A 27,124-nucleotide genomic window follows, 5' to 3' on the forward strand; every position below is an offset into this window, starting at 1 on the left:
TGTCAAACATATCCCTAATGGACCAGCCTTGAGTGTACTCAACAAGCTGAGACGATTTGGGACTCTGGTTTTTCACTATAATGATGGAAGACGATTACAAATGTGACTTAATATTTTATGGAGAGATTTTGCATTCATAAGTCTCATCAACAACAATACAATAATATATATATATATTACTATTATACATCTACTATGCAATTACATATATATAATAGTGTGGACGATAATGAACTTTTACTATCTAGTCTTCCCGAGCCATAAGGAAGACTAGTTGGTCAATTCCTAGGGGGTATAGCATTGAACAGTGTCAATGCACCATCTCCATGGTCTCCACCTCTTTTTATCTTTTCAATTAGTCCAATTTCAACATGTATCCTATACTAGTTGGCACGCAGGCCTAAATGAAATTGGACTCGCAGGCCCATAGTAACAATAATAATAATGGACTCGCAGGTCCAAAATAATAACAATAATAACGGGCTCGCAGGCCCATAAAATGACAAAATAAAAATTAACCATTCAACACATCCATATGGTCGAGTCCATAATCGTCCACTAATAATACATTCATCACATAAATGTATACCTATATAATATCTAATATTATATGTAAATAAGTTTCAAGTTTCTAGCAATTAAGTCGTCTAAACTCTTTTAGACAAATGGATCGGAATAATTAAATAATTAATTAATCATATTAATCGATTATTTAATTAGCGAGAATATTTAATTAAAATGAAATTTTAATTAAATAACAAATTAGATTCCAACTCTAATTCAACAATTAAATGGCGAGATTATTTAATTAAATCAAATCTTAATTAAATATAAAATTAGAGTCAAACTCTAATTTCACAATTATATGGCGGAACTATTTAATTAAAATCATATTTCAATTAAATATAAAATTAAAGTCCAACTCTAATTTCATAACTCAAGGCGGTTGAATTTAATTAAAATCAAATTTTAATTAAATAACAAAATTAGAGTCTTAACTCTAATTCCAATAATTAAGGGCGAATTAATTTAATTAAAATCAAAATTTTAATTAAATACCAATTTAGAGTCCAACTCTAATTTCAAGAAGAAATTTAGGGCGAGACAATTTAATTAAAATCAAATTTTAATTAAACGTCAAATTAGAATCTAATTCTAATATCTAAAATATCTTTGGGTGAATAATTTAATTAAAATCAAATTTTAATTAAACACTAAATTATAATCCAATTCTAACTTAAATTGAATTAAGATTTTAATTTAGGATAAAATTCCTAAATAAAATTCAATTTAGGGTCAAAGTTTAATATTTAAGTCAAAATCTAATTTTAACAAAAATATAAAAATGTCGTCAATTTTAAATAAAATTTTAATTTGGGTCAAAATCAAAATTATGGGTCGAACCCAATTAAAATTATTTTTAAAACCTTTTCAAAATTGAAATTCAAAAACATTTTGAAAACTTGCAAATTGACCCAAGTTTGAAATTAACATCGGACCCTTCCAAAATTTAAAATTGCAGAACAAGTCCCCTTCCTACTGCCAACAGCGACCTGCTGCTGGCAGCGGCAGCGGCAGTTCGTCGCTGCGATCCCACCTTCCAATCCATTTTTCGTTTTTTTTTCTTCGAAATCAGATTTCAAATTTATGAAAATCGAATTTTCATTTAATCGCTAGAAACAAGAAAAAATATAACAATCAACTATTGATCGCACAAATATGTTAAACAATTTCTAACAAATACAAAGTAGGCTCTGATACCACTGTTGGGAATCTACTTATACATGCACAGCGGAATTTAAAATAATTTTCGATTCCCACCAAGAATTGCCTTTTTGTTTAGATAGAAATTGTGATAAGATTGTACCTTTTCCAGATCTGCAATCCTTTTGCTTTTCTTTTCGTTCCACAACTTTGATTCGCCACCACAGCTGTCCAATTGTACAGCCTCCAACGGTGATCCACACAGAGAATATGATTGCAGCCTTTAGGGTTTTTTCTTGTGTTAGCAAGAATAATGAAAATCATTATGGACCCCAAACCATAGTTATGTATTTATATAAACACAAATAGGCTCGGCTCGGCCCGGTCCGGTCCAATAATTAATTAATCCAATTAATTAAACCCGGTCCGTGAAAATTAATTAATTCGGAAATATAAATAACAAATTCAATTAATTAATTTATCCAACGATTGTTAAATTAACCAATTGGCAATTTGCAATCTTCCAATTCTCTTTTGTGTGTGACCCATTAGGTTCCCGACCACGATGCCTAACGATGTGAAATATTATTTTGATCTAATCAAAATCGATAAATTAAAACACCCTTTTAATTTATCGTCAATTCACATTCGCCGTCCCTGATTGACATCTAGCAATGTGTCAGGGCAATACATGTGACGGGAAATGTCAAGTGGTATGACAAAACCAAATTCGTTCGTTTACCGTGAAACTATAATCCCTTCGTCAATATGATCCGATCAATTACGAGATATGGAGTTGTGTCAATCTCGATCATCGATCATATCTTTCACTCCACTATTAAGTCAATATAAATCGAAAACTTCTTTTCGACTTATGAGTACACCTTAGCCAAGGATTTCATCATTGACTTAATTGAATGAAATGCAGATCATAATCTCCTACTATCTAAGAGTGACGAATCCTTTATTGATCAATCACAACCTTCATACGATTCTTGACGTACCCGAACGATGTCGTATTAGCGGCCCTTTTCAGAGCAACATCCAACACCGTCAAAGTATGACTGTCCTCATATAAGGTACCATGACGACCTCAAATCAAAGGACCAATTCCACTACCGAACGTTAGAGATTAACCACTGACACTCAGATAGTTATCCATGTGGAATCTCTCGACGGGTCTCCAATGTTTTGTTCTATAACAAAACATCCACTTGTTCATTTAAGTGTCACCACACTTTAACTTGTGAGATCAGCTACTTACTTCACAAGTAAGAAATGCCACACGTGATGGTCTATCTGTAACAACGATATCCGTATCTCGTTATTACTTACGACCACGGATGATTTAAGATTCAATCAGATGTAATTTGTATCACACAATCACAACTCCTTGTGATTAACAAATTATAAATATTTGAATTTACGGACTCTATTATTTATTTAATTGTCTATTAATTAAATAATAGATCTGCCATTTAATTGCATTAATTATATATAAAAGTATTTATGTCCAAAATTAATTGAACCTAGGGCATAATACTTACAGGTTGGATGTTAAAACTGATCAGTTTTGTGTCTTAAGAGTGACTTGGTTTTTAATGAACAATGGTAGCCAATATGGGACACACTCGTTTGCTTATACTGGGAGGTTGACATTTTAACGTTTGATCATCGACTAATGTTATATTTTTCAAAATATCCGAAAAATCTCATTAGCTATGTTCTTTTCTAACTTCGCCTTCGACTTCAGCCACACCCAGTTTGTCAAATGCACGACCTTGTTTTGGCCCCCTACCCTCGCACATCACTATTCCCCTATTCATGGTGTTGCCCTTTCTATACTGGGTTTCAGGTTCACTGGTTCAGAGGCAAGACTGGCATTTTCTTGGTCTTTACAGGCTTTGGTTAAGGTGGAATTGAGGATTTTGGGAGTGGAATATGTGAATTTTAAGGCGTTTCTGGTGAAAATAGTAATGGGCTTTTCTGTAATCTTGAACTTGCTGGTGTTAGGGTTAGTTGATTTTAGAGATGCAATTGTTGGGAAGGAAGAAGAGGGAGAGAAGGACAAGATCATTTTTCTCTTTGTACGAGTCAATGAACATTAGAGTTCGAGTTGAATGTGTCATTGAGAAATGATCTAATGTCCACGATGGGTATGCGTTATAATGTCCAGTGTTTGAATAGTAAACTATAGTGGTTTCACGTGGTAACACCATGGGCAGCTAATGTTTCATTAATAACTAAATTTATGCTTTCATCACGTTAGAGTAATTGAATTTTAAAATACTTCCAAGTGGTTATTAAACCTTAACATGTTGTACTTCAACACTTATTCATCATGTTTTATAAGTTACAGAACTCTAAAATTCTTCAAAGTGATTGCTAAAATTTAACAAATTGCATTTCATCACACGCTTCTCATGTTTCATTAGTCAATGAACTTATATTTTTGTCATGCTTTATTCACTGAAATTTAAAACGCTTACGAGTGATCATTGAAATTCATAATGTTTTCAAGTAAATTTATTTTCTATGAGATTTGACTTAGATCAAGAAAATAAAATAAATAAATATCAACCAGATAATAAGATTTTTAGGGGGTGTTTGGGAGTGATTTTTCACCCCCAAAAAATTGATTATTTGACCATTATCTCATTATTCCAGTCGTAAAGTTTGATTTCTTCTCTTACATGTGGCTCCCACTTTTCTCGTAACGGTCAAAAAATTAATTATCAAAATCGCTCCCAAACGAGGCTTCATTTTATATCGAAAATATTGATATTTGTCAATAAATATAATCTTTTTAGTTGTCAAAAGCAATGTTCAAAGGAAAAGAGAGATGATAGCTTAGAATTGACATAAATCTTAATTTAGCTAAAAATCCTCCTTTACGTTGAGAAAATAAAATAAAGAAATTATTCTTTATTTCGATTAGACCGAAATCAAGAAAATAAAAAACATTATCGCAAATAGATTGTGGAATTTCGATGTAGAGTTAATAATATTAATCAAGACTAACAAAATATGAATTTTGGATTATCACAAGGTAATTCAAGAAGAACGAAGAATGTCGTCTTTGTATATGATATTTTATACTTCAAAATTTTCAATTTTGAATATTTGGATTCAACGAGTAAAGTTTAATGACCACTCAAAAGTATTCTAAAGTTCAATGAATAAAGCGTGAAAGAGGTATAAGTTTAGCGACTAATGAAACATGATGAGCGACTAATGGAGTGCTATATGTTAAATTTCATTTACCATTTGAAAGAATTTTAAAGTTCAGCGAATAATGAAACATGGTTAATGAGTGAATAACACAATTCAATTAAATAACATAAACATGATTCAAAATAATACAAACATAAGGAGAGGGTCAGAAATAAAGCAAGTCTTGGGAGTCATGTTGAAGACGCTGTCCTAAAATCTTGTTACATCTCCTTCGTGTAGGTTCTTTTGGCACTACATGATTCCAAGATGAAACTCATATGGCTCTCATTTTATGGGTATGACCATAGAGAGAGAAAGAACAAGCTTTTATCAATTGCCAAAATTTTATAGAGAAAGATAATATAAAATGACTAAAAAATAGTATGAAAAGGAAGAAGTATGAAAAGACTAGAGAATATTTTGTGTTTGATTTGTTGTGTAAAACAATAAGAAATCAACCTCCTTTTAGAGTAGAAAATTTCAATTATATCATAATGGATATTAATTAAATTCAGCATATGTTACAAATACAATAATGGGTTTTAATTTATTTATTCATTTTTTTTTTGTATTGAATTTAAAACTAAAACAAAAACTGAAAATTATAAAATTAAAATTGAAAAGTTGAAATTAAAATAAAAACTGAAATTTTAATATTCAATTGAAAGTTTTATAACTTATTTTCCAACAATCCCTCACAAGTTTTAAAACTTTCAAAATGATTATATATATATTATACTATGTAATAGGTAGATATCTTTTGGACTTAAATCTCACTCAATGATAACAATTTCCATTTGAGGGAGCCATAATGGACTAAGCCTTGAATTAGGTCCTTTTGGTCAAACTTCAATTGTTCTACACACAGTATCGATTTAGGCTCTAGTTCATAACGGGTAGCACTGTTAATAGTCATACGCTCTTATCTTGATTCTAGTAAGAGTATCTAGGAAATAGACCAATCTCATAACCACGACCTCATGGCAACTGTTATATAGGTGAGTCCTCCAAGGGTGTGTGTGACCCACACCTCGCGAGAATTCTCGCCTTTGTACTCATTCAGAGTTAAATCATTCCTAACACGCATTTATTAGCACTGTATTGCCGTAGGGATGAGTGCAAATAAATAATGCTATTACAAGTTACGCAGTACGAGTTGTTTTCACCACATTGAACCTTCTTTATGAGATCTCCAATCATAAAAGTTGGATTACTCCCAAAGATGACTCTCTTATGGGCTTAAACTCATCCCCCTCGATGATTTATATATGTCCATCTCGGATTACATAAATTCATGTCTCTTTTGGACAATAAATTGGTACCATTAATTTGCAAAGCTTTTCTTCTTCACTTGCCCATTTGCATATCTGCAAAGTCACTTAAGAATTTTCCAAAATATCAATATCACATATATAATTATAATAAAATTTTTGAAATTGGCTTCTAGTAACACGTTTGAGAAAATGCATCGATAGAGCTCTTGCATTTCACCTGTCATATTCAAAATCTTTTTTTTTTAATTAATTTTTTGGGCACTATTCAAGAATTAATTTACAACTAGAAAAAATATAAGGTGTATCTATATTAAACACCTCCACATTTCAAAGATATTCATCGTTGTTGAGTTTCTTTGAAATTTTTCATGTCTGCATATACTTCTAAACACTTTCACAAAGTATTAGCGTCACAATAAATAAGAATAACTTAGATAGATTTAAATAAAAGTACGACATTTTGATATTCATCTAACTTCTTTTCAAGCATTGACCAAAGACACGAAAACCCTATTAAATAATTTAATATCACGAAAACCCTATTAAATAATTTAATATCCCCACATTTGAAGGATATCCAACCTGAATTGAGTAAGTATATGATCTTACTATTTATCTCCTTCAATAGGATTAAACATTGTGACGAGATGATTGTTGCACATATTTATCAACTTCACACTTTCATGACTTCTATAATCAATATGGTAACAAAGTCTTCTTTAAATGCATTTGCAAAATATTAGTCATAACACTAAAGAATAATCACCTTGATAAACTAAATCACAAATTAAAGATCAAGAAATCATATCATTGAATATGAAAGAAATGAGTGAAACCAACACAAAGTAGAACCAATTCTCCATTCATTCATTACAGTCACAACCTTAGATTACTAAATTCTCAAATATACATTGGTAAAATTGGCAATAAGGAAGGTATAAAGAAAGCATAGACTAATTAGTACCATTTTGTTTATGTACCACATATTGTCCTATGACCAGGAAGATTTTTAAAGTGACTCAATTGGGATAATTTAGTGACCATTGATGAAATTCACTCTTTTCTCCAATTATATATGCACAAACAGATACATATACTAGAAGCAGTGACTAATTAAATATGTAACTATTAGAGTTCCCTTGCTAGATACGAGAGTAAATATTTAGTCTTAAAATAATTAACTTATATATTTTTTCATTTTTGTATTCAAAACTATATATTTATGTTTATTTGTAACTATTTTTTTATGTTTGCTTAAATATGGAAAAATTGCAATTAAACACCCCCCCCCCCCGCCCCTAAGATTCATCTTCCTTTTTTAGCTTTTAACCCTTCTGATTTTCAACCATTTTATTGTTATGTTAATAATCTTATTTATAGACGGTTTTTGAGATTTTTTTGCCATTTTTGTGAGTTGATGTTATCATCATTATGTTGAAAGTCGTGATTAAGAGGTTGTTTGAGCCCTCTTTTTTGAAAATTAATTTTTTCAAAACTCATTTTCAACTATACATTTTTCAATAAAAAATATATTACATGTAGATTGAAATCTTTTTCTTAATTTTTACCTACATGTTCTCCATAAATTACTATTCAAAAATGTATTTTCTCTCAAAATGGGATTCAAACAAGAGCTAAATTTAAATTTTCAATATTTTCGTTGAGTTTTATGTTTTCGTGACACTTATCGTGCAATTTGTTATATATACACGTGAATTTGCATAAAAGATCATATTGATTTGATTGCATCAGAATGCATACTTAAAATAACATTTATGTCCGAGGTTGAGCTGAGAACTTTATTTTACTCGTCTTTTAATCCAAACTTTAGAATCATGCATGTTTTGTTGCTAGATGGGGCTTTGGCGCTCGAGGTGTCTTATGCTTGATTGTGTCTCAACGACCTTGATATAAATGTTCGTGTACACACTGAAATGTAGTGGGCTCTTTTGCTGCTGACTTGAAACTTTCATGAACAATAGTTATTTCAACATGTAACACTCATCATCATCCCTTGATTGTTATGCTGCGGGCCCTATGAAATTGAAGATTAAGGGCCGAGGGGGTTTAAACCCGAGATTAATTGAAGATCAAGGGCCGAGGGATTTAAACCCAGGATTTAATCCCGGATTTTGTAGCAGGCTTCATAAAAATTTGGTATCCCTTTCAATAGAAATTAACATTTAATGTGAAGTCAAAATAGATAAAAATAAAAAATAAAAAATAAAAAATGGGTTTCTTAAACTCAATGTCACACGTTTAATGAAATTCCTTATGCACCAATGATTTGTGTTTCTAATACAATTTTGCCGGGGGGGAAAAACACACTCACACACACAATTAATAAGTGATGCATATGATTATATGAGTTTCTAATACAATTTTGCCCAAAAATAAGTGACAACATGGTCCAAATCTCCAAAAATGTTGATTTTGGCCTTTAAATCCCTACAATCTTAAAAGAGAAAACTTGCTTGCACTATTCATAAGGTGTCATGTTTGACCTAAATCTGATGTCATGTGCTTTCATACCAATTACTCTCTTTATTCTTTTAAACACCATGTTGTTGCATTCTTGTACCAGATTTTTTTTCTTGTGTCAGTCATTCTTCATTCTTCTACACTATCTCCATGCCTTTTTACTCCATTATTCACACAATCATCTATGTTATTCAAGATTTCCCTTTTCTTCTCTCTACTTTAGCTCCATTGTGCAGAGGCAATACGGCCAAAAATTTGGCTTCAATGAGGTAATTCGAAACATGATATTATTATCGAATTCATAATTGAATTCTCCTAGGCTTGAATGTTGATTATGTGGGCGTCTATATAATTGGCTCAGGAATTAGCCTTAAAATGTGTAGGCCAGACATGTCGCAAGCTCTTATAAGTTGTTTTTGTTTGTATTGACTAAATGTAATATGAATGGTCAGCACTGCATTTTGTATTTGACACTTAAGCAGGGTTTCAACCATACCTTTTATTTCTTTTAGAATAATAGCACGAGCTTCTTCAGGAGTAGAAGATGTCCACATGTCATTCACGGCGGGAGCAATTAGTGGCATGGCACCAATGTTTAGTGACTGCACTAAGAAACAAATATTTGCTTTGATGAACTGTAGGGTGTGTGTCGGGAATACAACGCAGACGTTTGATATTGTAAATGATAGAGCCAGAAAATAACTTGTACTGGTTAGCTAAGGGACTGATTACACCACTTTTATTATGATTCTGATCATTAAACGAAACAAAAGATTTCATTAATATATGTTCTTAACTATTGCTGAGGAGCTCCACCTTAGAGCAGTTCCAAATTGCCACTCTACATAGAGAGGTGTCTTGTTCAGCCATTATAGAGTCTTCAAATAAACTATTCACCTATTTAAAATGCAATGGAAACATATTACAAACATATATAGTTTTTTTTTCCTTTTTTTTTCTTTTACCAGATTTCAACAACAACTTAAATATCCCCAATCAAAAACCAAGAAAATTAGGCAGCTCTAATTAAAATCACATTCTTAGCTTAACATAGAACCACTCAAGAGTTAAGAAACACAAAAATTTGATCCAATTTAACTACTAATTTTAATGGCTCTTCATACTTCACATATCATCATGGGGCATGGTACAACAAAAAGAGACAAAAAATGATATGAAAATTCTGATATATAGAACAAGTCCATTAGGATTAAATGTTAAAAAGTGGAAGAAAATCATAAAAAATTAGTATCAATACACTTGAAAGCATAAGGGAAAAAAAATGGATATTAACGATCAAAGCATATGCGAAATTATAGTGATAAAAATGAAATGAAGAAAGCATATCCTTATTGAGGAGAAAATTGTGAAAAGAATCGGGAAATGAAGAAAGCATATCCTTATCGAGGAGAAAATTGTGAAAAGAATCAGAGAAACTTACTTTTTTGAAGAACGAAGAGAGACGAGCGAAGGGAATTGAATTGTAAGGAGGAGCAGTAATGGGTTTTTAAGTAGAAGGACACATAATTTAGTTAGAATGATTTTATGTGCTGTTAATTTTGCTAATTTAGTTAAAAAGATTTTATGTCTTGTTAAATCCGGTGAAACACATATTTTTTGTAGAACAAAGAGAGAGACGAGCAAATGGAATTGATAGGTAAGGAGAAGCAGAAATGTGTTTTTAGGTGGGAGGACACATAATATAATTAAGAATGGTTTTATGATCCGTCAAGTCCATTTTAAACGTAAAACAAGCAGACAATTCACCATACAGTTGGTGGATTCTAACCCATTTTCTCGGTTTTGGTCAAACCATTCAATTTTTACTTTGACGTTTAAACAATCGAATATTTCCGTAATGGCCTCTTGATTGTTAAAAGACAAAGATGTATTTAAATATATTATATAATTACAAAATATTGTTTTGCTTAAAAGGCATTATTACCCTTTTAGTTAACAAGTGAAAATCAAATACTTTCCACTTAAAATTTCAAAATCAGATAACTTTTCTTATTTGTTTATTCCAACAAAGATTAAGTTTTTCTCACCTCTCATCCACTTCAACCTCAAAATCTCAGTAATTTATTGAAAGCTGAATGAGAAAATATTTTTTTATATCAATCAATTCAAATCGGTAAGTGTATTTACATATGTTTAATTTTGCTTTCATTAAATTAATACACCTTTTAATCGATAAATCTTATTTCGACATAGTAATACTAGTAGAAATTTTTTTTACCAAATCTATAGTTTTTTAAGTATGAATAAGGAAAAAAAATTATTTACATGTTGAGACCGATGGGAATAACGGTCGACCGTTAATCGTTAGCTATTACAGTCGGTAACAGTCGACTATTAATCGTTGACCATAACAACCCAGCTAGGCCGACTATAGTCGGCTGCAGTCCACTCAACCGACTGTAAAATATTTTTTAAAATAAATTTGCCAAGTGGTTTGAGCCAAATTTCTAGCTTTTTTTCTTATGATTAAAATTTATATTTCGTGATGCAGATATAGTTATAATCCCGATTTGTTACTTTAGTGATTTTAAATTGGATGAAAATGATCGATAGGTATGAAAATGCACGAGTGATATACAAAGTGGTATTCCCATTTTCGTAACAGAGAGTACATCATCTGTCGAAATGTACTATGATTTACAAATCAAGCTCAATATCAATCTCTCAATACGATATGGAACCGAGATTTCTATGAAACCGTCATTCATCCATTCATGTTCCACCTATTAAGATTACTTCTGATGTTAAAGTAAATTATCTTGTAGAATTAAACAAAATGCACACGACTCTGACTGCTTTTTGTATAACTCTAGTGATAAATGATGTTGCAGAAGGTGAACACGAAGATTTGGATGGAGCGGATAACAATGTCAATGATTTTTGGGACACAGTGGAGATAGCTCGTGAGGATGATGTGATCATTCTCGAGACAGGTGCTCCTTATCATAATCTTCGTGTCACGCACAGAATTTCGTTGGTAGACAATTATCATTGTTTTTCTTTGTTCAAAGTTCAATATTAAGAAGGACAAGTTTTCTCTTGCTAGTAACTTGCTATTTATGCGAATAATATGAACAAATTGATTTTCTCCTTGAATTCTAATGCTCATTAGAGTTGTTGGAATCTTTGATAGGTGCAAATTTTCGATGCCTGAAGCCATTGCACCTTCCTATGTTGCTCTAAGACTGCACCCACTAGTGGGTTTATTCCCAAGTATAGTGTTTTGTTACATATCGTCGGAAAACAATGTTCTGTATCATCGGGACTTTTGAGCAACCTCCAATAAGAATGATTGCATTTAATCTGCAACTTTCATATTCGAATCATATGGGCAATCGAAGATTACATCCTCACATTTCTTAAACACATCACGGTTTACATTTTCAAAATACTCTCTTAATGATCTTACGTAATTTTTTTCCACCCCATCGGTCAACCTTAATTTCAACATCAGAATGGTCCAACAGATTGTGGATTGCATCTTGGGTTGCAGCTCGAAGCAACCCCTTATTTCATATTTTTGGAAAATCTGTAAAAAAAAATCTTGAATGAGGGAAAGAGGTGACACATCATACTTTGAATTATGTCCTCCCTTCCCAAGGTAGCACCAGCCAAACCCAATGTCCGGCAAACTCCTCCTGTTGAGGTCATGATAGATACATCGCAAAATTCGGTGCCCATATCGAAAATGAGTGCAACCTATTCAGTTTCACTGCTGTCCTTATTTTCAAGTTGTGTGTATAATAATGCTACAGTAACTGAATCAGGAATTAGCCTCAAAACGTGAAGGCCAGACATGTCGCAGGCCCTTGTAAGTTGTTTCTGTTGGCATAGACTAAATGTTATAGGAATTGTCAGCACTGCATTTTGTATTTGACACTTAAGCTGGGTTTCAACATGTTGAGATTGACAGGAGTAACAGTCGATCGTTACTATCAGTGGTAATAGTAGACGGCTACATGTTGAGATCGATAGGAGTAACAGTCAATCGTTATTGTCAGTGGTAATAGTCGACTGTTAGTCGTCGATTTTCGTGCCTAGTAACAATTGTCGTAACAGTCGACTGTTAATTGTCGATCGTAAAAGCCCAATCGGGCCAACTTCAGTCGGCCCAGCCGACTGTAAAATATTTTTTAAAATAAATTTGTCAAGTAGTTTGAGCCAAATTTCTAGCTTTTTTCTTAGAATTAGATTTATATTTCGTGATGCGAATATAGTTATAATCCCTGTTTATTACTTTGGTGATTTTGAATTGGATAAAAATGGTCGATAGGTATGAAAATGCACGAGTGATATACAGAGTGGTATTCCCATTTCCGTAACAGAGAGTACATCATATGTCGAAATGTACCATGATTTACAAATCAAGCTCAATATCGATCTCTCTCAGTACGATATGGAACCGAGATTTCTATGCAATCGTCATTCATCCATTCATATTCCACCTATGAAGATTACTTCTGATGTTGAAGTGACTTATCTTGTAGAATTAAATAAAATGCACACGACTTCGACTGTCCTTTGCATAACTATAGTGAGGAATGATGTTGTTGAAGGTGAACATGAAGATTCGGATGGAGCGGATAAAAATGTCAATGATTTTTGGGACAAAGTGGAGATAGCTCGTGAGGATGATGTGGTCATTCTCGAGACAGGTGCTCCTTATCATAATCTTCCTGTCACGCACAGAATTTTGTCGATAGACAATTATCATTGTTTTTCTTTGTTCAGAGTTCAATATTAAGAAGGACAAGTTTTCACTTGCTGGTAACTTGCTATTTATGCGAATAATATGAACAAATTAGTTTTCTGCTTGAATTCTAATGCTCATTAGAGTTGTTGGAATCCTTGATAGGTGCAAATTTTCGATGCCTGAAGCCATTGCACATTCCTGTGTTCTTAGACTGCACACACCAGGGGGTTTAGTCCCAAGTATAATGTTTTGTTACATATCGTCGCAAAATAATTTTCTACATCATCGGGACTTTTGAGCAACCTCCAATAAGAATGATTGCATTTAGTCTGCAACTTTCATATTCGAATCATATGGGTAACTGAAGATTAGATCATCACATTTCTTAAACAAATCACGGTTTACATCTTCAAAATACTCTCTTAATGACCAAGTAATTTTTTTCCACCCCATAGGTCAACCTTAATTTCAACATCAGAATGGTCTAACAGATTGTGGATTACATCTTAGGTTGCAACTCGAAGCAACCCTTTATTCCACATTTTTGGAAAATCTGTAAAAAAAATCGTGAATGAGGGAAAGAGGTGACGCATTGTACTTTGAATTATGTCCTTCCCTCCTAAGGTAGCTTCAGCCAAACCCAATGTCTGGCAAACTCCTTCTGTTGAGGTCATGATAGATACATCGCAAAATTCGACGCCCATATCAAAAATGAGTGCAACCTATTCAGTTTCACTACTACCCTTATTTTCATGTTGTGCGTATAATAATGCTACAGCAATTGAATCAAGAATTAGCCTTAAAACGTGAAGACCAGACATGTCGCAAGCCCTTGTAAGTTGTTTCTGTTGGTATTGACTAAATGTAATAGGAATGGTCAGCACTGCATTTTGTATTTGACACTTAACCTAGGTTTCAACATGTTGAGATTGACATGAGTAACAGTCGACCGTTACTATCGATGGTAATAGTCGACGACTACATGCTGAGACCTATGGGAGTAACAGTCGATCGTTACTGTCAATGGTAATTGTCGACTGTTAACCGTTGATTTTCATGCCTAGTAACAATTGCCGTAATAGTCGACTGTTAATTGTCGATCGTAACAGCCCAATCGGGCCAACTTCAGTCGGCTCAACCGACTGTAAAATATTTTTTAAAATAAATTTGCCAAGTGATTTGAGCCAAATTTTTGGCTTTTTTTCTTATAATTAGAATTTATATTTCGTGATGCGTATATAGTTATAATCTCGGTTTGTTACTTTGGTGATTTTGAATTGGATGAAAATGATCGATGGGTATGAAAATACAAGAGTGATATACATAGTGGTATTCCCATTTCTGTAATAGAGAGTACATCATATGTCGAAATGTACCATGATTTACAAATCAAGCTCAATATCGATCTCTCTCAGTACGATATGGAACCGAGATTTCTATGCAACCGTCATTCATCCATTCATATTCCACCTACGAAGATTACTTCTGATGTTGAAGTGAATTATCTTGTAGAATTGAACAAAATGCACACAATTCCGATTGCTCTTTGTATAACTTTAGTGAAGAATGATGTTGTTGAAGGTGAACACGCAGATTCGGCTGGAGCGAATAAAATGTCAATGATTTTTGGGACACAATAGAGATAGCTCGTGAGGATGATATTGTCATTCTCGAGACAGGTGCTCCTTATCGTAATCTTCCTGTCACGCACAGAATTTCGTCGATAGATAATTATCATTGTGTTTCTTTGTTCAAAGTTCAATATTAAGAAGGACAAGTTTTCTCTTGCTGGTAACTTGTTATTTATGCGAATAATATGAACAAACTGGTTTTCTGCTTGAATTCTAATGCTCATTCGAGTTGTTGGAATCCTTGATAGGTGCAAATTTTCGATGCCTGAAGCCATTGCACCTTCCTGTATTGCTCTTAAACTGTACCCACTAGTGGGTTTATTCCCAAGTATAGTATTTTGTTACATATCGTCGCAAAACAATTTTCTGTATCATCGGGACTTTTGAGCAACCTCCAATAAGAATGATTGCATTTAGTCTGCAACTTTCATAATCGAATCATATGGGCAATCGAAGATTAGATTCTCACATTGCTTAAACCCACACGGTTTACATCTTCAAAATACTCTCTTAATGACCTTACGTAATTTTTTTCCACCCCATAGGTCAACCTTAATTTCAACATCAGAATGGTCCAACAGATTGTGGATCACATCTCGGGTTGCAGCTCGAAGCAACCTCTTATTCCATATTTTTGGAAAATTTGTAAAAACCATTGTGAATGAGGGAAAGAGGTGACGCATCGTACTTTGAATTATCTCCTCCCCTCCCGAGGTAGCTCCAGCCAAACCCAATGTCCAGCAAACTCCTTTTGTTGAGGTCATGATAGATACATCGCAAAATTCGGTGCCCATATCGAAAATGAGTGCAACCTATTCAGTTTCATCGCTGCTCTTATTTTCAAGTTGTGTGTATAATTATGCTACTGCAATTGAATCAGGAATTAGCCTTAAAACGTGAAGGCCAGACATGTCGCAGGCCCTTGTAAGTTGTTTCTGTTGGTATTGCCTAAATGTAATAGGAATGGTCAGCACTGCATTTTGTATTTGACACAAGCTGGGTTTCAACATGTTGAGATTGACAGGAGTAACAGTCGACCGTTACTCCTGTCAATCTCAAGGGCTGGATCAAGTGTACCATTCTTTAATTCTTCACATGTGGTTCCCGATAACAGGGATTTGCATGTCGAACAATTGTTTGAAACAAAGAAAGATTTATAAGAAACTGTGCATCGAAAGGTATTAAAATATACTTTGAGTTCAAGGTAATGAAATCAATAAAGTCATTGTTGACGATTGTCTGTGGGTAGCAAATTGTCGTTAGCGCTTACAATTTATCAACCATCCTTTGAACGAGATTTTTTGATCGATACAATTGTCGTTGGCGCTTACAATTTGTCGACTATCCTTTGAACAAGATTTTTTGGTCTATACTTCTCGTAACACCATTTTCAATTTTGTTTTGTAATGATTGTGGGTTCAACAATACAGATGATAGATAACATTTTGCAGCACAAATAAAGAAAGTAATTACTTGCTTACAATAACCTATGGTAAATGTTGCTTACACAGAGAATTTATACCGAATTTCTTCAATTTAATGCAGTATGGAAACTCAATGGGCGTGACAACGGTGTGTTAGAGTGATTTAACGTGGAGGTTAGAGAAAGGCATGATTGAGAAAATAATAATGTTATGTAGCCTTACTGTGGTAACAACCCCAGTTTAGATAACGCTAAATGAAAGCTGAAAATTAAATGATTTATTTAATTTCACCTATTATTTAATGCCACATTAACGTCATTTAAATTGGGATTATAATTCTAGTGGAGCTAAATAGCATTACTTTTGAGAAAATGAGTTGTAGAGATAAATAGATTTAATGTGGAGGTTGAAGGAGAGGGTGTGAAGAGAGAGAAATATAAAAGTGACTATATAATTTACTATTTGAATTCCTTTTAGATATGTATTACAAATGATTATTATATGCTTAATTCATTTTAATTTTGTATTAATTGAATTAAAAATATATCATTCTTAATTAAAACTTATTAACATCTTATTTATGAAAAGAAATCTTCAAATCCATATTTTTGAATTGTAAACTTCAAAAAGTAGGGTTTTGCTTAGTTTTCCCATTTGAAAATAATGAGGGTGTTTGAGCCACATTATTTTGGTAATAATGCATTTTTGAATAATGTATTAATGGAAAATGTGTGGTTACAAAATAAGAATTTTTTTTTATTTGGGTGTAATTATTTTATTAAATAATGTGTGATTAAAATAATATTAAATCACTATTTAAAAATGTATTTTTTTAAAATAATATGGCTCAAACAGGCATATAAATCAAACGTTCTCGGTTCTCTTAACTTTTCATTTTCTAGATTATTTTAATTTTTAATTAGAGGATTGCTAGGGCCCAACACGATCCAGAACATTACAGGCCCAATTTCACAAGTCCCAGTGTGTTTATTGTAGGGTCCGTTTCTCTCTCACACCCCTTCGTTGTTCCCTGTGCTACGGCATACATTTTGCACATAACCCCTTCTAAATTGAAGAATTTAGCTTAACATCACTTCAAACACTACTGTTAATTCGTCACGTTAGAGGTAATTGTTTTAATTTTTTGATTTTGATTTGGGAAAAAATTAGTCATTCTGAAATTAATCAAAGATTTTGCATATAAGTTGCATTCTGCTTTTTTTCTTTTTCTTTTTTTGGGGGTGGGGCGGGGGCTAGTTTAATTTTTGCTAGTTATTTTTAAATCTTCTACTCGAATATCTCATGGGCATTTAATTAATTATTTATTTGTTCGCTTTTTATGGTCAACTGTAGATCTGGGGATCTTTTACGGTTAGGGTTTCCGGTAAGTTTAGAAGATTGTTGTGTTTCTAACATTTATTTATTTTTCCCTTTAATCTGTGAATGTAGATTTAATTTTATGATTCAAGTCACCTTCCCAATTCCTTAAGACTTTATTTTTTGTGAATTCCCCAAATATCATGATTTTGAAAAAAATAAAAATACTCATTATGATATTACTTAAATATTTTGCATGAATTTAGCATTCTATTTTTGTTGGGCAAGTTTAAGTTTTGCGAGTCAATTTGTAACCTTATGGTCGAATTTCTCATGGTTTTTAAATTATTTATTTATTTGTTCGCTTCTTATGGTCCACTCTAGATTTGGGATTATTTTACTTTCAGGGTCTCTGTTAAGTTTGGAAGATTGTTGTGTTTCTAAGATTTATTCATTTTTTCCTTTTAATCTGTGAATGTAGGCTTGATTTTATGATGCTAGTCACCTGCCCATAGAAAATTGTTGATTGGCTTGTCCTGGGTTGCACTTATATTTAAGCAAACTATCCGTGTAAATTTATTTGTCCATCTGTCCTTTGCTCATGGAGACTAAGAAAATCATAGCCATATGCCAATCTGGAGGTGAATTTATGACCAACAAAGATGATGGGTCTTTGTCTTACACCGGTGGGGAAGCTTATGCTCTGGGCATCGATGAGCAGACTCAGTTAAAAGATTTCAAGCAAGAACTGTCTGAGAATTTTCAATGCAATGTCGATGGCATGACGATCAAGTATTTTCTTCCTGGAAACAGAAAGACCCTGATTACCATATCGAAGCAGAAGGACCTACAGCGCATGCTCAACTTCTTCAAGGATTCTGAACAAGTTGAGGTATTTGTGGCTGGTCCTCAGAATGTGCCCAACATGCCTGCTAGTAGGTACTTGTACCGTTCCTTATAACTTATCCTTATTATGATCCAGCCTCTTTGATTTTGATTTTGTGTGCAATTAGTAAGCAGTGGCACAGGTCTCTTGTTGATTGTTAATCTTTTATATGTTGAGCAGTATGGATACTCCTACACTGCTTCCAGGGTGGAGTGTCGATTATGCTAGTAATAAAAGGTACGGCCCAGATTGATGAGAAAACAAGCTTTAAACCAATTAGATAATAAAGAGATTGTCAGGATAAATGAATTTTTGGATTATGAATTAAACAATAATGATTAGTGTTATAGATATAACCTCGAAAAACTTCTAGACTGATATTCGGAAGCCTATTCTCCAAGGAGCACGGATTTGGACATATAATTCGAATACGATACGGTACGCTAGTGGCAGAGTTGGGATATTCTTCATCGTGGGGTCTAAATTAAAGTAATAAATATTTTTCCCTGAACATCTTTTTCTATTAAACACTCGTTTCATCACTCGAAAATAGAGATTTTCTTTTAATTATTTTTTTTCCCTTAATTATTTGACATGAAACCCAACAAATAAATGAATGTGAAACTATTCCAAATAATAATTCCAACCATAAGAACGAAATCAATTTCAAGAGACAAATGGAAAAGTTCCAATATTCCATTAGATCATAATAGAAAACAATTGTAGCAGTCTTCAAATCTCATGAGATCCTAGGCAAATAAAAGTATATAGAATTCAAAACCACCAAGTTAGGCCAAACCATTGGTTGTTGGAACTGAGATCAAAGTAAGAACTTGAAATCGACACAAATATCTTCAACAAAAATGTAATTGCTAAAATTACATATTTACATTATTAATTTTATTATGATGGATAAACATATTCAAAACATACATACATACATACATTCATACATGCATACAGAACTAACAGAAGATTGAATAATGCTGAAAATTAGAGTAGGAAATTAATTTATTAAGCAGAAAGCACGAACCTATTTTTCTACCAAATATATTGGCTAAAATACTCAATAATGCAAGAACTTGATCATATACCTCAATAAAATTAATAAAAGTATTAGGACCCAACATTCATAACAAAAATTCAATCAATAGTTGGCTCCATAACTTTTATTTTTTACAAATTCTAAAGATCTATTCAGGGCTTGAGAGAAGTTAGGAGACAAAAATTTTAAAAGAAAAAATTCATGCAAATAGGCAAAAAGTGAAAATAAAAAAATCCGTGGGGTCAGTTAACCTCACATGAACCCATCTAAATCCGCCTATGGGCTATGTCGATACAGTTTTATGCAAATCTTAGGACATGCAAATCCGTGTATATATATTATATATACGTGTAGTATTTTTCATGAATTAAATATAAAATCAACATAATTTCATTATTATAAATTAATTTAAAACAGAAGTCTTAGCAATTTAAATAAGATACAATAATCAATCATTTTATCTTGATCCCTAATTGTCCCAACTTCATTTTCTTCAATATCACGATCGACAACTTCTTCAATATCATTAAAAATAACACTGTCTATCAACAACCTCAAGTAATTCAACATCTACAAGATTGTCAAATAAGCCTTCGACATATTCCACATTTTAGATTCTAATTTTGAACAAGATTTACATGTATTAAAAGATTTAATAATATTGTATATTTTCAGTAATATAATTCTTATTTTCAATTAATTTAAAACTCTAGTAGTTAATTATTTAATTCTATTTTTATTTTTCAATAGTGAGTATAAATTGTATAGTTATCTATTATCTTAATACACAGTTACTTTATTTGAAATGGCTAATTGGTAGATTTTATGCGCAATAATAAAGAGATGAAATAGAAAAATCAACACAAGAATTTAAGTGGTTCGACTATGTGCCTACGTCCACGAGAGCGAAGCGGAGATAATTTTATTCAGTAGTGAAAAATAGGATTACAACATTTTATTTATACTAACCCTAGTTTGGGCCCATATAAGAATTTAAGGCTCGTACAAGAAAATATCTCTGTACTTGCATCGGTCTATTCGATTCAGAAAATCTGTGTTCCACTCTGTATGAGCCACATACACAACACTAATTAATAAATATTATTTATTTCCAATAAGATTCTGATAATAACAATAGTTATCTATTAAGTTAAAAAAAAAAACTTTATCATCTATTGTCAATAATAATAGAATGAGTTTTAAAAGAGTTTAAAATCAATAAATATCTTCTTCGTGTGTATCAACGTGTCCGACACGTATTGAAAATATAAAAATTATAAAAAGTATAAAATAATTAAAAAAACACATATCTGGTACATACATACTTCTTAGCCTATTCTAACTAGGAAAGCATAGATCACTAGGAAAAGGTTTGAAACCTACTGAAGCTGAAGCTCTACTTGTGTGATCTACAATGTTATGAATGCTGTTTTTATGAGAGAGAAAATGAAACAAATTTTGTACAGTATGTGTTCCAGCATGTGCTTAAGTTTGGTGCCTTTAGATCTTGATCGAAACTGAGTCTGCACTAGTGATACCAGAGGGGTACCAAAAACTTCCATCGAATTCTTTAGAAACTTATTATCTGCTCTTTATGAAGGTCAAGCAAAACTGTGTCAGATGCAGTGATTCCTTCTGATGACCCCATGGATATTATGCAAGATGATGATGCAATTGTTTTGGATGAGCCTATTGAAACTACATTGCTCGAAGTGACTCCATTTAGCAGTGAAGAGAAGCATCGGAGAGCAGCAACCCAGTGGAAGAACATCATCACTGGTGTGGACCAAAGATTTAATAGCTTTACCGAATTCCGTGAAGCTCTGCATAAATACTCGATTGCTAATGGATTTGATTACAAATATAAAAAAAATGACAACCATCGGGTAACTGCCAAGTGCAAAGTGGAAGGCTGTCCGTGGCGTATATATGCGTCAAGGGTGGCCGCCACACAACTGATATGTATTAAGATTATGAATGCAGAGCATACATGTGGAGGAGCTACTATAAAAGCTAGACAGGCAACTAGGGGATGGATAGGGACTATTATAAAGGAAAAATTGAAAGTTTCTCCAAATTACAAGCCAAAGGATATTGCCAAAGAAATTGAGCGTGATTATGGCATTCAGTTGAACTATAGTCAGGCAAGGCGAGCAAAGGAGATTGCACGAGAGCAGCTTCAGGGCTCTTATGAAGAGGCATACTCTCACTTACCATTTTTCTGTGAGAAGATAATGGAGACTAACCCAGGTAGTCTTGCTACGCTAACCACTAAGGAAGATTCAAGCTTTCATCGTCTTTTTGTTTCATTTTATGCCTCAATATCTGGGTTTCATCAGTGCCGCCCTCTTCTTTTTCTTGATAGCACTCTTCTTTACTCAAAATATCAAGGAATATTATTAGCAGCAACAGCTGCAGATGGGAATGATGATTTTTTTCCCGTGGCCTTTGCTGTGGTAGACGAGGAGACTCAGGACAATTGGCATTGGTTTCTGTCCCAACTGAAATCTACTTTTTCAACGTCAGAACATATTACTTTTGTTTCTGATTTCCAGAAAGGTATAAGAGAGTCATTGCTTGATATATTTGGCAAAGAGTGCTATCATGGTTACTGTCTACGCTGTCTTTCTGAAAAACTTAATAAAGATCTGAAAGGACTTTCACACGATGCAAGATGTCTCTTGGTTCAAGATTTATATGCTGCTGCGTACTCTGCAAAACTTGAGGCTTTTGAGCGCAGTCTTGAAAATATAAAAGCTATATCAGCTGAAGCTTATGACTGGGTCATTGGGAGCGAACCAGAACACTGGTCTAATGCATTTTTTGGTGGTGCAAGATACAACCATATGACATCCAACTTTGGTCAACAGTTCTATAGTTGGGTATCTGAGATGGATGGATTTCCAATAACTCAGATGGTTGATGTATTGCGTGGTAAGATAATGGAATTGATGTATAGAAGACGACATGAATCCAGTAATTGGGTTACGAGGTTGACACCTTGTATGGAGGACAAGCTTCAGAATGAGATGGGTAAAGCACAGTCATTCCAAGTATTGCAGTCAATTGGAAATAGCACATTCGAGGTGCGTGGTGAATCTGTTGTCGAATTTGTTGATGTCGATAAATGGGACTGTAGTTGTAAAGGATGGCAGCTAACTGGATTGCCTTGCTCCCATGCAATTGCTGTTTTTGAATGCGTTGGTAGGACCCCATACGATTATTGCTCCAGATACCTCATGACTGAAACTTACTGCACAACTTACGCAGAGTCAATTAACCCAATACCAAATGTGGAGAAACCAGAAAAAAGTGAAGTTATTGTAACTCCCCCACCTACCAAAAGACGAGTTAAACCAAAGGTTAAATCTGTTGAATTTATGGACAGCATTAAACGCCAGCTTCAGTGTCGCAGGTGCAAGGGCCTGGGCCATAATGCGAGAACATGCGAGTAAGTGTTCTTTTTTTAACACTTTTATGTAGCATTTATGAGGCACGTTTATTATGTAATTGGGCTTACAAATTTGTATTCGGGATTACTTAGCCCTCGTTTGGTAGCAAATTTTCACCCAAAAATATCAAATTTTTGACCATTATTTCACTATTTCAACCGTCATTTTTGCATTTTTCACTCACATATTGGACCCACTTTTCTCTTTAACGGTCAAAAAATCAATTTTCATAATCATTATCGAACAATTCCTTAGTGTTTGTCTCCGTCTCTTGGCATTTGAGGAATTGTTATCAATGTGCATTTTGTTTATTTTGGTTTACTCCTGTACATGCATCCCATTTGTAACATTTTATTGTGTCATGTATCTGCTTATTGCAATATTTTCTTTATTTGGCAATGAAAAAATAAAAATGATACTTCACTGGAAATTATGTGGATTCCTTTGGCCCTTACTTTTGAAGTTCAATGATATTTGTCGTCTGTTTTAGGCAATGAAGTTTGTTGTCATTTGTTACCATCCCTTTTTGGTGACATTTTTCTGCTCCCATATATTGAGTAGCACATTGTTTTGGAATACTTCCCATATTCTGAAGAAATGGGTACGAAAGTTTTACTAGGACATTGCTTTCTGTTATGTAACACACTTGTCTTCGAAGATATTTTATCATTTAATCCATGATACTTTGTTGTTCGTTGACTAGATATAGAATATTTGATCTCATTATATTTTTGTAAACTACTTGTACTTTTATTTTCACTTTCTTCCTCTCCACTTTTTGATTGTTTCAACAGCAAGGTGAACAACTTGCTTGAAGAAGAAGTACATACCCCTACCCCACTTTTGACAGGGATGACCGCTGATGAAACTACTGATGGAGGAAGCATTTGAATTTGGCAAAGAATGTATCTATTCTGGTGATGTTCTTTGTGATGAATATTTTAGATAGTTTGTAGCTTGAAAATGTGAACACTTTTGTTGTTTTGTTAGTAAGAAAATCTTTTCTACTTTTCCTTCCAAATTTTAACCAGTTTCCCGGCTTTCGAACAGTAGATATCATGGATGAATGGGAATGGGAATGGACATGGTGAACTGATTTTTTTCTGCTTGTTAATATGTTGCCGTTGGTCAAACATCTCAATAGTACTTTCAATGTTGTTTTCGAGTAGCTCTCCTTTCCATTACTCTCTCTCCGTCGGTTCAATAATTAACAATTTTGATGACGTGACAAGTGGAATTTTTACTTTTTCATGCTCCCTTTGATCTTTATCGTCCGATGAAATCATTCATCTGCATGAAAGGAGATTTTGAAAATGAAACTCGATCAAAATGTATGTCGCACACAATTCTATTATAATTATTTTTAATCACGAGTCGATTGTTTCATGTGGTTCTCGAATTTTTAATATATATTTTTTGGTTAACAGAAGAACTGAAGAACTTTATTTTTTATTTAATGACACTTTAAAAAATTAATAATAATTTTGACTACTTTGCCTTAAAAATTAAAATAGTAGTAATAATAATAATAATAAATAATAATAATAAAGAATTTCAATCACAATCGTTTCCTTTTTGCATGGCCTAATTGACGTAGTCGGCTCTAACTCAACCATAATTTTCCTTATCCAATCTGGTGAAAAGAAATAATTAAGGGGGAAAAATAATTATAAGTCAGGTATTAAGTATGCACCAAATAAATTTTCAGACATCAAGTTTAAAAATACAAAAGTCAAGTGTTAATTGTGTTTTAATTTTCAATAATAATACCCACCCCACCCCACCCCACCCCACCGAACAACCATTCCCCACCTCACACCCAGGGCCGGTCAGCCTCAGGCCCAAAACCCTTAGGGGGCCCAATTTTGCTTCAAATTTTTTTTTTTTTTTTTTTTTTGGGAATAGTTTTGGATTTTGGGTGTTTTTTTAATTTTGTTTTGTTTTCGTAAACTTTTAATGCTCAAATTCGGGATTACTTAGCCCTCGTTTGGTAGCAAATTTTCACCCAAAAATATCAAATTTTTGACCATTATTTCACTATTTCAACCGTCATTTTTGCATTTTTCACTCACATATTGGACCCACTTTTCTCTTTAACGGTCAAAAAATCAATTTTCATAATCATTATCGAACAATTCCTTAGTGTTTGTCTCCGTCTCTTGGCATTTGAGGAATTGTTATCAATGTGCATTTTGTTTATTTTGGTTTACTCCTGTACATGCATCCCATTTGTAACATTTTATTGTGTCATGTATCTGCTTATTGCAATATTTTCTTTATTTGGCAATGAAAAAATAAAAATGATACTTCACTGGAAATTATGTGGATTCCTTTGGCCCTTACTTTTGAAGTTCAATGATATTTGTCGTCTGTTTTAGGCAATGAAGTTTGTTGTCATTTGTTACCATCCCTTTTTGGTGACATTTTTCTGCTCCCATATATTGAGTAGCACATTGTTTTGGAATACTTCCCATATTCTGAAGAAATGGGTACGAAAGTTTTACTAGGACATTGCTTTCTGTTATGTAACACACTTGTCTTCGAAGATATTTTATCATTTAATCCATGATACTTTGTTGTTCGTTGACTAGATATAGAATATTTGATCTCATTATATTTTTGTAAACTACTTGTACTTTTATTTTCACTTTCTTCCTCTCCACTTTTTGATTGTTTCAACAGCAAGGTGAACAACTTGCTTGAAGAAGAAGTACATACCCCTACCCCACTTTTGACAGGGATGACCGCTGATGAAACTACTGATGGAGGAAGCATTTGAATTTGGCAAAGAATGTATCTATTCTGGTGATGTTCTTTGTGATGAATATTTTAGATAGTTTGTAGCTTGAAAATGTGAACACTTTTGTTGTTTTGTTAGTAAGAAAATCTTTTCTACTTTTCCTTCCAAATTTTAACCAGTTTCCCGGCTTTCGAACAGTAGATATCATGGATGAATGGGAATGGGAATGGGAATGGACATGGTGAACTGATTTTTTTCTGCTTGTTAATATGTTGGCGTTGGTCAAACATCTCAATAGTACTTTCAATGTTGTTTTCGAGTAGCTCTCCTTTCCATTACTCTCTCTCCGTCGGTTCAATAATTAACAATTTTGATGACGTGACAAGTGGAATTTTTACTTTTTCATGCTCCCTTTGATCTTTATCGTCCGATGAAATCATTCATCTGCATGAAAGGAGATTTTGAAAATGAAACTCGATCAAAATGTATGTCGCACACAATTCTATTATAATTATTTTTAATCACGAGTCGATTGTTTCATGTGGTTCTCGAATTTTTAATATATATTTTTTGGTTAACAGAAGAACTGAAGAACTTTATTTTTTATTTAATGACACTTTAAAAAATTAATAATAATTTTGACTACTTTGCCTTAAAAATTAAAATAGTAGTAATAATAATAATAATAAATAATAATAATAAAGAATTTCAATCACAATCGTTTCCTTTTTGCATGGCCTAATTGACGTAGTCGGCTCTAACTCAACCATAATTTTCCTTATCCAATCTGGTGAAAAGAAATAATTAAGGGGGAAAAATAATTATAAGTCAGGTATTAAGTATGCACCAAATAAATTTTCAGACATCAAGTTTAAAAATACAAAAGTCAAGTGTTAATTGTGTTTTAATTTTCAATAATAATACCCACCCCACCCCACCCCACCCCACCGAACAACCATTCCCCACCTCACACCCAGGGCCGGTCCTGGAAGGCTTCAGCCTCAGGCCCAAAACCCTTAGGGGGCCCAATTTTGCTTCAAATTTTTTTTTTTTTTGGGAATAGTTTTGGATTTTGGATGTTATTTTAATTTTGTATTGTTTTCGTAAACTTGTAATGCTCAAATTTTTGCGTACATAATTGAAAATGTTATTAGATTTTTACGTAAATTTTTACGTTGATTTCGTCCGGGGGCCCAATTTACGGACCTCGCCTCGGGCCTCCATTATCACAGGACCGGCCCTG

The 27,124-nt window shown here is 33.1% G+C and overlaps 2 protein-coding genes across 7 annotated transcripts in view; both read left to right on the top strand.

The window, feature by feature from the left end:
• Positions 1-3,310, top strand: part of LOC111393551 (probable prefoldin subunit 2) — a 9,480-nt gene extending 6,170 nt beyond the window's left edge. The window contains exon 3 of the mRNA XM_023019135.1: positions 3,254-3,310. The gene's annotated coding sequence lies outside the window, so the exon portion shown is untranslated. The remainder of the gene's footprint in view (positions 1-3,253) is intronic.
• A 14,109-nt stretch (positions 3,311-17,419) lies between these two features.
• Positions 17,420-24,309, top strand: LOC111393552. Of its 6 annotated transcripts, XM_023019137.1 has the most exons (6): positions 17,427-17,568; positions 17,795-17,825; positions 18,240-18,697; positions 18,825-18,881; positions 21,290-23,140; positions 23,936-24,309. In XM_023019137.1, exons 3-6 carry the CDS (start codon positions 18,360-18,362, stop codon positions 24,030-24,032), a joined length of 2,343 nt encoding a protein of 780 aa, XP_022874905.1. In that variant the 5' UTR covers positions 17,427-17,568; positions 17,795-17,825; positions 18,240-18,359; the 3' UTR covers positions 24,033-24,309. The 6 variants fall into 6 exon arrangements, with proteins under 6 accessions (XP_022874904.1, XP_022874908.1, XP_022874909.1 ...); XM_023019136.1 differs by lacking the exon at positions 17,795-17,825 and having other exon boundaries at positions 17,420-17,568; XM_023019139.1 differs by lacking the exon at positions 18,825-18,881 and having other exon boundaries at positions 17,430-17,568.
• The last annotated feature ends 2,815 nt before the right edge of the window (positions 24,310-27,124 follow it).

The sequence above is a fragment of the Olea europaea genome, chromosome 4 (genome assembly GCF_002742605.1).
Source record: "Olea europaea var. sylvestris chromosome 4, O_europaea_v1, whole genome shotgun sequence".
Taxonomy (NCBI): Eukaryota; Viridiplantae; Streptophyta; class Magnoliopsida; order Lamiales; family Oleaceae; genus Olea; species Olea europaea.